Consider the following 13,297-nt stretch of genomic DNA (forward strand, 5'->3'; position numbering starts at 1 on the left):
GATTTCCACATCTCAAAGAGGTTAGTCTCGATAATGACCGCCAAGTGAAATGCCTTAAAAAAATAAAAAAATCAATTAGTAAGAAAGAAGAAGATAGAAGAAGAGTGAAACCGCTTAAATTGGTAGGTTACCAATCCCACAAATAAAAATTCTCTTACACATGTATCCCAAAAGAAAGAAAGTAATAAAAAAAATCTCACACATGACAAAAACAAGTAAACAACACCTTTCCACATGTTCCGTGGTGAGGCAATCCAGAATCGGAACCATATCACCAAACCAAACCACACCAGCACCATAAACAAATTTTTGGTAAGATCATCAAATTTTATTCAATTATATAATAATAACAACTCGAAATAAATATTTTATAATGATAAAATTAAATAATAGTCAGAACATAACAAACTCAAGCGAGTTCTAATCTGGACAGGATTCTCCAGCCAGCATCTTCTATCTCTAGCTACAAGACCAAATTATATAAATCCGAAAATTATATCATAAAATTAATTTATCTATATTAATACAAAATATAACCTCCCCTCGATTTATATACTTAATTTTTTTCATTTACATGCGTCGTCGTCGGCGTGTAAAGTATACACACTCAAAAACCATAGCTCCTCGAGTAAAATGGAAATCACATGACGGAACAAGCATTGGGATTCTCATCACTGAACATCTGCGGCGGAGGGTGAGGCTGCATGTAGAACGGTTGTGGTGGTGGCTGCATGGGATAACCCTGGTTCATCACATGATACCCTGAGGGCTCCATGTAATGATTATTATACATTGGCTCATGATGAACCTCCATACCACCATAACCACCGTAACCACCGTAACTGCTTGATGATGATGATGCACCTTGTTCATGTTGTCCGTCGTACCAATACATTGGCGGCGTTTGTAGCGGGTACTGATACTCCATTTTGTTAACCTCAACCACCTTCGCCGCCGCCGCGGCAACCGCACCTTCATCTTTCTTGTCCTTATTGTCTTTCTCTTTCTCTTTCTTCTCACCACCTCCTTCTTTCTCTTTCTTATCTTCTTCTTTCTTTGGTGGGACCACATCCACGTTCCGCTTTGTCTTCTCCGTCACGTACGCCACCAGCTCCTTTGCGTCCATCGTCCCCTTCACCGTCACCAAATCCTTGTCTCCGTCAAGGTTCACCGACTCCACACCTTTGAACTTCAGAATCATCTTTTTGATTTTGTTAATGCAACCGTCGCAGTGTAATCTGATCTTCATAACCACCGTGCTCTGAATAAATCAAAAAGAACTTGAGTTAGAGAATTTTGAATTAAGCATGGAAGCGGAAATTCAAAGAGAAGATTATGTATGTACCTCTTTAGGCTTTTTTTCTTCTGGCTTTTTCTCATCGGATTTCTTCTCTTCAGATTTCTTCTCATCAGATTTCTTTTCTTCAGGCTTCTTCTCCGGCGATTTTTCTCCGGCGCCGGCGTCTTTTTTAGGCGGAGCAGAGACGAGGTCCACCTTCTTCTTGGTTTTCTCTGCAATCTTGGCTTGAAGCTTGACGGCGTCAAATTTACCGGTAACTGTCACTTTGTTAGCTTCCAGTTCTGCCTTCACGTTTTCCACACCTGTTTGAGTTCCAACTCCGTTAGTTTCTGAATTTCAAATCTCAAATAGGAATGAAATTAATTTTTATACACATCCGATTAGATTCGGGATTCAGTCACGGTTAAAATTAATTATCCATCTCTTAGAGTGTATTGTATGGAGATCGAACCAAAGTTCTTCTCACACACTTAACTGAGCTACCCTCTTGAGTATATGAATGAGATTTTTGATTATAATGGTGAATGAATGGGGTTTGTAATTAATTAATTTAATTACCTTCAAAATGGCGAACGGTGCGTTTGATTTTCTTGATACATCCTTCGCAATGCAAGTCGAGCTTGTAAACGATAGGGGCAGGTGCGTCGTTTTTAGCTCCTTCGTCGGGCTTCTTCGCGGTTTCATTCTTAGGTTGCTCCTTTTTCTGCAATATCATGTATATATAAACGACATGAGTTAAAGAAATTCCAGGAATCTAGAATTGAATATACTAAACTGAAAAGTAAGGGAAAATATGAATGAAATTAAAACTAACTAACCTCTCCCATTTTTTGTGTTTGGGTATGATATGAAATTATAAGATAAGATGTTGCTGGGTTTGTTGGTTTGTTTGAAGAGTGGAAATGGAGGCAAGGGAGGGGAATATATATATAAACGAATGGGGAGTACTAGTCACTAGCGGTGGGTGATGAGGTCATGGATTAGTTGGGTAAGATGTGGATAGGTTTGGGGCATGTGTATGTATGTATCTATAACGATGTGGAATGGATGAATGATGATGATGATGATGTTTGGGCTCATGTGAAGGGGAGAGAGTGTGTGTATAGAAATTTTATTCTAATGTTTGTGTTCGTATAGTAAATTAAATAATGAACTAAATGAATAGTGGCATGTGTGATGTGTGTTAAAGGGTTTTTTGGTGTTGCCGCCGAGTAGGACTCAACTGATATCAAGAAACGACGGCGTTGTGGGCTTGTGGCTGACTTGTGACTCTTGACTCATCATCTAAATTCATTTTTGACTGGACTCTCACTTACGAATTTGACAAATTCTTTTTTATGCTAGCTTTATTTATTTGAGACCTGAAAAAAGAGTAGCGGTATTATGAATTGTACTACTTCTCTGTAAAAGAATAAAACCTACTTCCATCATAAAAAAATTTCATGTAAATGTTGTATGTCTATATTTTTGAACCGGCTAATGTATACATGTCTTTATTTTAACCTTACACAATGGAAATTTGACCCATTAGTGAGTTTTTTTTCGGTATTTTTCAATTTAATAAAAATAATATTTTCATACTTTGGGTACTAAGTTAGGCAATATATTTTGAAATGACCCGATATAAACGTTTGAAGTATTCATTAAGGTCTCATATGTTTTGATATTTAGATAGAGTAATTGTTCTTTCTAGATTCTGGAACAGAACACGAGCCCCAACTAGCGTATTATTGTTGACATGTCAAGCTCCCGACCTTGAGATCCCTTTGGGTTGCCCGAGTCCCTTTTAGCCATTGTTTGTTGATAGGCTAAGTTGTAGCTAGTGCCACTTTTGTGTGTGTATAAAGATGTTCGGCCTCTTGGTCAACCGTGTCTTATGATGAATTCCAACCAGGAGATGGCCACAGAACTGAAGCGCCACCTCATTTTCGGTTCAGTATGTCCTTTAGTGAAATGTTTCGTGCTGATAGGTCATCTTTTTTTGGTTTATGCTCACACTCCCTTATCGTGCATTTTTCACTTTTCCTTTCTTCATTACTCCAATTGTTAGGCTTGTTTTTTGGCTCTCTAACCAAGTATTCTCCTTATTGTATTTGTAATTGGGTTCTAGCATCCTTTGGCTAGCTTAAATTCATTTCGCTTACAAATAAAAAACCATTTTGAGACCCCCACTATTTCTGAATCCTTTGTCAGTGCCCCTTGCTACCTCCTTTCTCTGCCTTTTTCATCATCGGGTTTGTCCTCCTTCTTCTGAGAGGATTTTTATGTATGCTTGCACCTTTTTCAATCAGAAACTCAAGCTTCCTTTCATAGCTTTTCAAACCTGGGTCTTATCTCATGTGGACATTACCCCTTTGCAACTTCACTCTAACACTTGGGCCTTTTCTCAAGCATACACGAGTTTCTTCAAACATATTGACATATCTCCCCTTGACCTTCTCTTCTTTTTCATCTTTGATGTTTCTTTCCTGTCCGAGGGCTTTAAGAAAAATGAGCTTTACCACCGGCCAAAAGATGTATGGATGTGGAGAATAGATTCTTCGTTGGACTGCTCTTCCTTGGAAGGACTCCATATTTTCGTATTCCAGCAACCATGTGGGAACCGAAGATGGGTACGTGCAAGGCACTCCGGAGCTGAACTCAAAAAGTCTAAGGAGAATTAAGGATTAGGGTTAGAAGAAAATGTGCACCTGGTGTGTGTGTCCCCCTGGTGTGTATCTATATGCTTAGCGTATACCAAACCCGGAAGGAATCATCTACGATATGATAGAGACATGCAAAGTTATAACAGATACTATTGGTAATATAATATATCATCTTGACTTAAGAGTCTTTATTCTCATGTGAGCGGAAGGGACGAATATCATTTGGTATATATGTCCTTATATTTTGTAACACAAAGCTGATAAATGCCATTTTTACGTGTATTTGGATTTCATTTTTTAGCTCTTATTTGACTTGTATGCTTTCATTATTGATAACTTTATACCTCAATTGTTTAATTTGTTAAATTCTATAAATATTGTATTGAAATCATGTTCAATCCTCTAATTTTAATGTAGGATGGAAGCTTAAAGAAGATTAAGAAAATTCAAGTCATCCCATATGCGGGATCATGTAGAAAATGAAGAAACCATGGTTAGAAGAAAGCAGGGCGCTGAGCGCCCTAAAATCCATTTCTAAAGCAACCTGTGCGTTTAGCGGATCTCAAGGGCACTAAGCATCGTTTGGCCACCATAAGCACCTATTTAATGCCAAAATCAGAGCAGAACATACCAAGTTTTAAATTCTTTGAATCCTTTTAAGGTTTTTGAGTTCTTTTCACTTGAAACTAGGAGAAAGATAGGGGAACTTAGAGAAGAAGCTTAGGTGTCAGATTCGACGGCGAGACAACGCGCAATTAATCTTCAGTTATTATTTCTTCTTCATGATTGTAAGGTTATCCATGAAAATGAATAGCTTAATTATCTCTCTTTAGTTGGGGGTTAGATGTGATTGTTTTGATAGTTATGTTTTCTATGCGATTCTTCAATATGGAGCGTGTTCCTTTGTAATGATTTAGTGATTTTTTCTTGATCTTCATGTTGTATCTTAGATTGATCACTTAAGGTATTTTGCTTGATTCAACTTGTGAGCAAAAGCTACAATATTTTGAGTCTGAACTAGAGTTAATAACTAAAAAATCCTAATTTCTAGACATATAGTTAGGTGTGTTAGCCACTTAAACACCTAAACTTCATGATAACTATCTTTCTTAATCATGTGAGATATCAATGTTTAGGATAAAGATTTATTGATATCCACTCACGCTAGACATCAATGACGTAGGGTTGAACTGGAGTAGATAAATCATATGCTTGAACATGTTATGTGTTTGAATCGCTAGAATACGCCGAGGCCATTCAATGAAGTCTAATCTTAGCAAATTCTCATACATGTTGTTTCTCAATCTTTTTTTTTCATGTTCTTAAACAAACAACAACCAATCTCTTGTGAATTCATCATTTGAGTTTGCTAACCACTAAACCACATAAGTATTCACGTCTCAGAGGATGACAAAACTCGTATATCTTACTACAGTTAATCTTGAGTTCCAAAACAGTACAAACAATGAAAAAAACCTTTATCAAAAGCATCAAAGCATAAGCTATGTTTCAAAATAAAAAATCAAGTTGAAATTAGAACCTGGTGAAACGTTTGAAGATCAAAGATTGAGATAGAATGGTGTGGGCTTACGAGCGCAACATATGAGAGGTGATCCGCGGAGAGGAATGGTTGGGGCTTAATGGTGCGACAGGGGCGACAATTTGGGGCACGATAATACATGGGGTGTGAGGGAAGGTGGGGCCTGATGATCGTGAGTCGTGACGGAAGGTGAGTCACAATGATTGCAATGCGCGATGATTGTGGGGAAATACAGCTGTAGGTTGCAGAAGAAGGCGAGGCACGACAGAAGATGGTTGTTGGTAGATATGCTCTTGGAGATCATATACTTGACGGAGAAGTAATTTGAGGGGGGAAAGGTAGGGGGAGAGATGAAGGTTATGGGGTTTGAGGGGGGAATGGCGGGCGAGATGAAGGTGGGGTTATAGTGGAGAGGTTGAGGTTGGGGAGAGGTTTAGGTAGGGGCGGTAATAGAGACACGGGAGTGAAGGTTTTTGTGAGTTTTTGAGGAGGGAAGTGTAGGAGTCAGGGAAAGGTTGTTGCATATGTTGTGATGCATGGCCGTGGGAAGTAGAGACACTAGTAGAGTGGTGGGGGTGAGGGTTTCAAATTTGTTTGAGGGTTAATTAAGGGTTTGAGCGGCGAAGGGGCTTAAGCGATGAGGCAGAGAAACTATCAAAATCAGTGTTAATTAACTTGTGGGCCAACGAGATGGGCCGCATCCAATTTAACTTAGCAGTGGTCACAATCAATACTAAGTTGGTCGGTGAAATCAGCATTGACCATGAACCGCGCTAATTGACGTTGGGCGGACACTTAGTTTGTTGGTAGTTTTAGCATATGTCATGAACGATGCTAGCAAGTAAGCTAATGCTACCTTAAGTGAGATTTATTTTTTATTTAACATTTATTGCCGATTTGCATCAGTTTAGCCAAATGTAAAGAGCAAAAAATTAACGGAGTTAGAGCTAACGTTAATATTTCACCCTAAATTAAATAAGTCTTTTACATTGAACTAGAAATTAAACCCATGCGTTGCACGGGTTTGTTTTTAAATAGTAATTTTTAATAAATTTATATAGAGGTATAAAAAATGTAAATGGAAGAACCTTTGAAATATCAAATTAATACATATTAATTATAATTATATTGAAGAAGTTCATTAAAACTTTATTGTGCACTACATTTTTAGTATATTGTGAATATTTTTATTTTGCTTACTAACACTATGTAAACACTTACGTAGCACCACCCCAAAAAGTTATATAAATTTTACATGTAATTAAATGTTTTCTCTGTTCTAATATCTCTTCTTTCAAGCAATTTAATGCGGGCATGATTGTGTGATACATGTACTATCCCATATCCTAGCTGCTTATTTTAAATTATTTAAGTGTAGATATTCCTTTGACATTAGATTGAATCTCAATTTTTTCTTCAATTTCATATCCATTTTTTTCTTCTTCTATTTCTCACCTCTTTTTCTAACATAGCACACATCATATCTCTTAATTTTCTATCTTCTCGTTCTAAAAAAATAAACTCAACTAAAGTTTCTAGCTACGTTATCATTTTCTACTCTTAATTTTAGCAGGTGTAGTCAGTGTAAGGATGCTACCTCTTTTCTTATTTTCTCCAGTTCCCATATTTTGAAAAGTTAAGAAAAACAACTTATAGTTTAGGCGGTTGAAGAGGCATATTAAAAAGAAAAAGTAACTTGTTAGTTTCTGTTTTTCTACTTTGCTAGGTGTGCTTGATGCCACCATCTGATGTACTGGATCTTCCTTTCTTTTATACAATTTGGATTTAAAAAAGAAAAAAGTAACTACTTTTGGGTTTGGGGCATTGAGGTTGGTTTTCTAATTTTATGCCAGTGGCAAGCCAAGCAAGTATCTTCAGTACTTATGTAATTGGAGCCAATTTGAAGTCATATTTTTCAATTGATTGAAATCTTTAAAATTTGTTTCCTATTCTCTATTATAATTGTTCACTCATTTTATGGTCACTGTAGTTATTTATAGATCCAGATTTGGTGCTAGGGAACATTTTGAGTAGTACGTACTTCCAAATTTGGCCAATGATGTGTTGGTGGCATAAAGAAGTTCTTTTAAAGTCACTTGCACCAACTTCTAAACGTATATTTCTATGTTGTTGGACATTTGTTCTCTTTGATGGATTGAATTGGGTTGCTATTTTTTTTTGTCCATAATGACAAATATGTAGGACAATATTGAGGAGTGGAAGATTCCTATTCTTATGAAATCTTAAGTGAAGAGTACCATGAGGTATTATATTTTACACTTACGAATTCAGTGATCATAGAAATTTATGTGGTTCACATTTTGTTGTTGGCTGGAAAGGTAACTTGGCAAAAGTTTCCTTTCTGTTAGGTGTTGTGTATTAGTTTTTTTTTATGTTAATGAGTTGTGTCACATAGATACACAAATGATGATGTATTTGAATGATTCAATTGGATGAACAAAATAGTATAGAAAAGCATAAGAGAGACTATAAAGTAGTTAACTACCTGATGAAGCAGCAAACACAAATTTTTTTCCAGCCCTTAGCCTTGCAATGATTGTCCTGTAGAGAAAGTTTTTTTCTAGTACCTCCATGTCGTAAACAAAGTAGAGCCCTCTAGTATTGATGGTTACCGCGCGTATAACATGGTTGTATATTTTTCTTTGCTGCTCATTTAGTAATGAATGACATCTTTCGTGCTTCTCTTCTCTAATAAGTGTGTTGTCCAATGTTTCTATTGCTGAGTTCTGGCAATGGAATTCCATCAAAACCAATGAGATATTACTTACGACTCTTGATCAAAATCTTCTCAATTTCAATCAACTAATGTTATAAAAAATGACATACTTGTTGAAATAGCTAGTGATGGTCTCCATTGTTTTCTCACTTTGATGGAGTTGATATGTATGACTTAAGTGTGTGAGTGATTTGTTTATATAGAGATACACAATAGATGCATAGTTTAATTTAATCCATTGTATTATTTTTAATGTAGGTAACTGAAAATTCTTTAATTTTTTTTTTTAGTTTGGAAGTTGCAGTACTGCCACATGATTGTATAATGCAGGTTACGAAATCTGAATGATTTCCTTAAGGAGGTAACTGTTAATATATGAATAGTCCGTCTCAGTTACAAAAATTGATAAGAAATGGTTCACATCCTGTGTTCTATAAATGTCCATCTTTTAATTAATAAGTTGAATAACTTAGTTACTGAGGTTGTTACGAAATGGTTCACCGTTCACATCATGTGTTCTAGAAATGCTTCCTTTTAATAGCCTTTTATTACATGATGAAGGTTACGGCCTTTTAATAGCTTTTTTTCACTGCTTATATGAGCTTTACATATATTTTAATTTTAATAGCCTTTTTACTTATACTAAATAGCCTTTTAATAGCATTTTTTACATAATGCAGGTTATGAAAACGGTTACGAAATACTAAGTTGAATAGCCTTTTGTTCAACTTCATTGCTTAATGTTGCTTAAAAACACTTTATTACTTAATCTATTTAATACTATGCTACTAAGCTCAAGTGAGCTTTACATATACATATATAGATTAAAGATAACTTAAGTTGTAGTAGATTATTTGTAATATTTATTAAAATATTTTGATACAATAGCTTCTTCTTTTTTATATGGGTTGTCTAAATGACCCATGGTTAAATTTGGGTTTAATAACCCATAGTCTAGGTGGACCAATCACATTTAAGATAAATTGATTAAATTTTTTATATTTTATTTATTAATTTATTTAGGATTAAATATGTGTTTGGTCCCTCACTTATATGCATGAATCTAAAATGATTCCTGGACAAAAAATGCAAAGGTTTTAATCCTTGAAATTCTATTTGATCTAAAATGGTTTTACATAGATTTTTCACATCTATTTTAGTTCCTCCAAAATTTCTTCCATCAAATTAAGTCCTTCGCCCCTCATAATTATTTCAAAACCTAGAAATTCAATCTTCCTCCAAAAACTTAGAAATTAAAATTATTGTCGTAGTGGTGGTTGAATAAGAAATTAAAATTACTGTGTTTGATGAATAATTAATTATTGTCGTAGATGAGGATGTATGATTGGAAGGATTTGGATATTTTGCCCATGAACGGTACTTGTTGCCGAGGACCATGGATAGCAATAAGTGGTGGTTGAATAAGAAATTAAAATTACTGTGTTTGATGAATAATTAATTATTGTCGTAGATGAGGATGTATGATTGGAAGGATTTGGATATTTTGCCCAGGAACGGTACTTGTTGCCGAGGACCATGGATAGCAATTGTTGCTGCTGCTAATTGGTTCTGGGTGGGGGTTTGGGTGGTGATGGTGGTTTTGGGTGGGGGAGGAAGGACGAGGAGGAAGAAGATGAAGAAAATTTATGGGTTATGAAGATGAAGAAGATGAAGGGATTTCTAAGATGAATTTCTGAGTTTTGTGATGATGATATGAATTTCTAGGTTTTGAAATAATTATGAGGGAAGAAGGATTTAATTTGATGGAAGAAATTTTGGAGGAATTAAAATACATGTGAAAAATTCATATGGAATCATTTTAGATCAAATAGAATTCAAGGACTAAAACTTTTGTATTTTTTGTTTGTTCAGGTATCATTTTAGATTATTCATGCGTATAAGTGAGGGACCAAACACATATTTAACCCTAAATAAATTAATAAATAAAATATAAAAAATCAATCAATTTATCTTAATTGTGATTGGTTCACCTAGACTATGGGTTATTAAATCCAAATTTCATCATGGGTTATTTAGACAACCCTTTTTATACAATCGTTAAAATTAGCGGAGTTAGACTGTCAAATTCGAATAATACTTCATCATCATCCTGATTCATAAAACAAGGCTCACCACGGCAGTATACACCAAGTTAAATTCTTATTTGTATAAGTATACAAATGAAATGTGAATTCAACCTAAGCATTTTCAGAAAGATCAGGAACGATTTATATCAAGCTACTCTTCCATCCTGGTCCCCAACTGCATGATATATACTTTCCAACGCTAGCTATATTAGTCCTTCTTTCGTGATAGTACGCGTTGTTGAAATCTATGATGAAGATCATCAATTTTTCTTGGTCTGCGAAATTGAAGAGTATATATCAACTACGTAAACATTATGGCGTGATGAGGACCACTTAGCTCAACTCGTCCAAATTTGTCTGCCACCCTTGCTGTACTGAACACACCCCTTCACAAATATTTAGATTTCTTTTATTTCAAATTAAAAAAAAATTAGAAAAAAGAAAAAAAAAACTAATTAACAACATTATTGAGACATGTGTTAGTATGTGAAAGAATGATGTACGTGAATACTACATTGATACTGTAGATTTTTCCATCCACGGTTAATTGATGTAAACAAGTTTTTATAACACATTTATAATTTGTGGCGGTTAAAAATAGTCACAGACTACTGATAGTCTGATATGTACACAAATCATTTTGATTTCCATCAGCTTCATATATAAGGCATGCGGCATGCCTATATGCATGCATTTCATTTTTGTCTACATTCATGGGTATGCAATTAATAACTCGATAGGGGAAGAAAACAACCCAATTTGGAGAAACAATTTTTAAAGAAAAGAACGTCAATTACCATATTTCTCCGTAGCATTTATGGATCATACTGACAATTACAATCTCCTAATTTTGTGCCCAAGTTATACTCTAGAATACTAGATATTGTACCCGTGCAACGGTTTATTTACAACATTTTTAAAATTATATGAAAATGACTATAGAGTAATTGTATAAATAATAAATATTAAAGTATTTCTTCAATATAAATATAATAGAACAAATTATTGTGTTTCGACATCTAAATAGAGAGTATTAGATTTTTTTTATGCATTAAATTGCTTGTATTAGATTTCTCTTTATGCAAATAAATGTTATTACTGAAATTTAGTAATAAATTTTTTAGTTAATGATCAAATTAGTCCCTAGGTTTGTAAACGAGTTTGATTTTAGTCCCTCTGGGGAAATATTACGTTTAGTGTCAGTCATTTTTACAATCACTAACAGTTTTTACTACTATATAATATGTCAAAAATCACATTTGAAAGTATGTTTTCAAATAATACACACATGCAATATATTTAATAGTAAATATCTTGTAGAGACATTTATTTAATTTTAAAACTATTTTTCTAGAGTGTTCATTAATAAATTTTATCTACACTATTATTTAATTTAAATTATTCATATTTTCTACTTTTTTTTTACATGCAAATGTTATATAGTTGTTAGTAATGTTAGTAAATTAGTCCTTCTCAGGGTTTGAACCATGGACCCTTCATATTTCATCTCACCCAACCCTTATGTCCCTAGCTCTTACCACTTGAGCTATCATTCGGGGACTAATATTTTCTACATATAAATATATTTCTTCATTTTTTCCTCAATTTATGATTGATTTTTTTTTTAGATAAGCCTCAATTTATGATTGAGAGTTAATATTCTAACTATTTTTAAAAACGACTTAATAAATTATTCTTTTGTAGAAGAAACTGAAAAGTTGGAAATTAATAGTTAGTAAAGTTAATAACATAAAATATTCATCAATAATTTATTACTACCATTATTAATGAAAATCACAAGTAAATTTAAAATTATTTTTTAAAATAACACGCAACTACATTATAGTTAATTTAAACAACATACAAAATCAATTCATATTTTAAAAGTAAATTTCAAAATATATATTTACAAAAAGCATTCAACCATTAACTAATTTCAATATATAACATGTTTATTTTATTTAAAAGATATTAGTTTGTGATATTTTTGTATCTTTTATATTTTTTCAACCTTAGGTTGATAAAAAAAATTCGAAAAAGAAAAATTATCTATAAAAGTAGAACATGCTAACCTTAGGTTGATGATTAATTGAAATGAAAATGAAAAAAAAATCAATTAATCTTTCCAGTAATGTAGAACTCAAGTAAAATATTCTATATATATATATATATATATAAACATGAAATATAACTTTAGTATTTAATTTGTTATTTATACGTAAAAAGATTAATAAGTTTTATTAGTTAATTTTTAAAATTCATCAACTTGATTAATAATTAAAATAAAAATTATTATTTTAATTTTAACATATACGAATTTGAATTTTGGCTTAATTCCACTTTGGGCCCCTGATGTTTCATAAATGTGCGATCTGCACCCCCCGTGTATAAAACGTGCGGTCAAGGTCCCTGACGTTTCTAAAACGTGCGATTAACGCCCTTCCGTCCAAATCCGTTTGGTTCCTCAGTTGACCAAACGGAAAATGCTGACGTGGCATTATTTAATTAATTAAGAATTCATTTTTCAAATAAAATTATTTCAACATTATTTCAAAACATAAAAATAAAAATAATAATCAAAAATTAAAAAGTCAGAAAACATGAATGTTAGGATAGAAACCTTCATCTGAAAAACCCAGATATTCATGTGTTCATTCCATTTTTCCATCATCTTCATATAAACACAACTAAATAAAAATTAATCTTTCTCCTCCCAAAAATTATTACCCAATAAATTAAAAATCCTCCAACTCTAATCAAAAGCACCTTCACACCCTTCTTCAACCAAACTCAAATCCTAGACAAAACTTTCTGAACACAGCAATAAACCCAAGACCTTTACCCTGTACAACCGTAATCCAACCAAAGCCTTCCACCCTCTCAACCCCAAATCTCAACCAGAGGAAAAGCTGAAAGAGAGCCCACACCACCATCACCTCCTAGCCAACAACTAATGCAACCGTCACCACCACACAAAACCCCTCTCTT

General features: G+C 33.7%; 1 protein-coding gene and 1 long non-coding RNA gene across 3 annotated transcripts; both read right to left on the reverse strand.

Moving 5' to 3' along the window:
• Positions 1-360: 360 nt before the first annotated feature.
• Positions 361-2,275, reverse strand: LOC130717788 (heavy metal-associated isoprenylated plant protein 3-like). Its single transcript, XM_057568150.1, has 4 exons — positions 2,119-2,275; positions 1,859-2,003; positions 1,346-1,602; positions 361-1,261 (listed from the first exon to the last, which is right to left on the reverse strand). The coding sequence occupies exons 1-4, from the start codon at positions 2,125-2,127 to the stop codon at positions 641-643; spliced, it is 1,032 nt and encodes a 343-aa protein (XP_057424133.1). The 5' UTR covers positions 2,128-2,275; the 3' UTR covers positions 361-640.
• A 302-nt stretch (positions 2,276-2,577) lies between these two features.
• LOC130717789 (uncharacterized) lies at positions 2,578-8,376 on the reverse strand. Of its 2 annotated transcripts, none has more exons than XR_009012407.1 (3): positions 8,333-8,376; positions 7,992-8,232; positions 2,578-2,661 (listed from the first exon to the last, which is right to left on the reverse strand). It is a non-coding gene; the product is annotated as an uncharacterized LOC130717789 (long non-coding RNA). The 2 variants fall into 2 exon arrangements; XR_009012406.1 differs by lacking the exon at positions 2,578-2,661 and adding an exon at positions 3,696-4,056.
• Between the last annotated feature and the right edge of the window lie 4,921 nt (positions 8,377-13,297).

Source organism: Lotus japonicus, chromosome 5 (genome assembly GCF_012489685.1).
Source record: "Lotus japonicus ecotype B-129 chromosome 5, LjGifu_v1.2".
NCBI lineage: Eukaryota > Viridiplantae > Streptophyta > Magnoliopsida > Fabales > Fabaceae > Lotus > Lotus japonicus.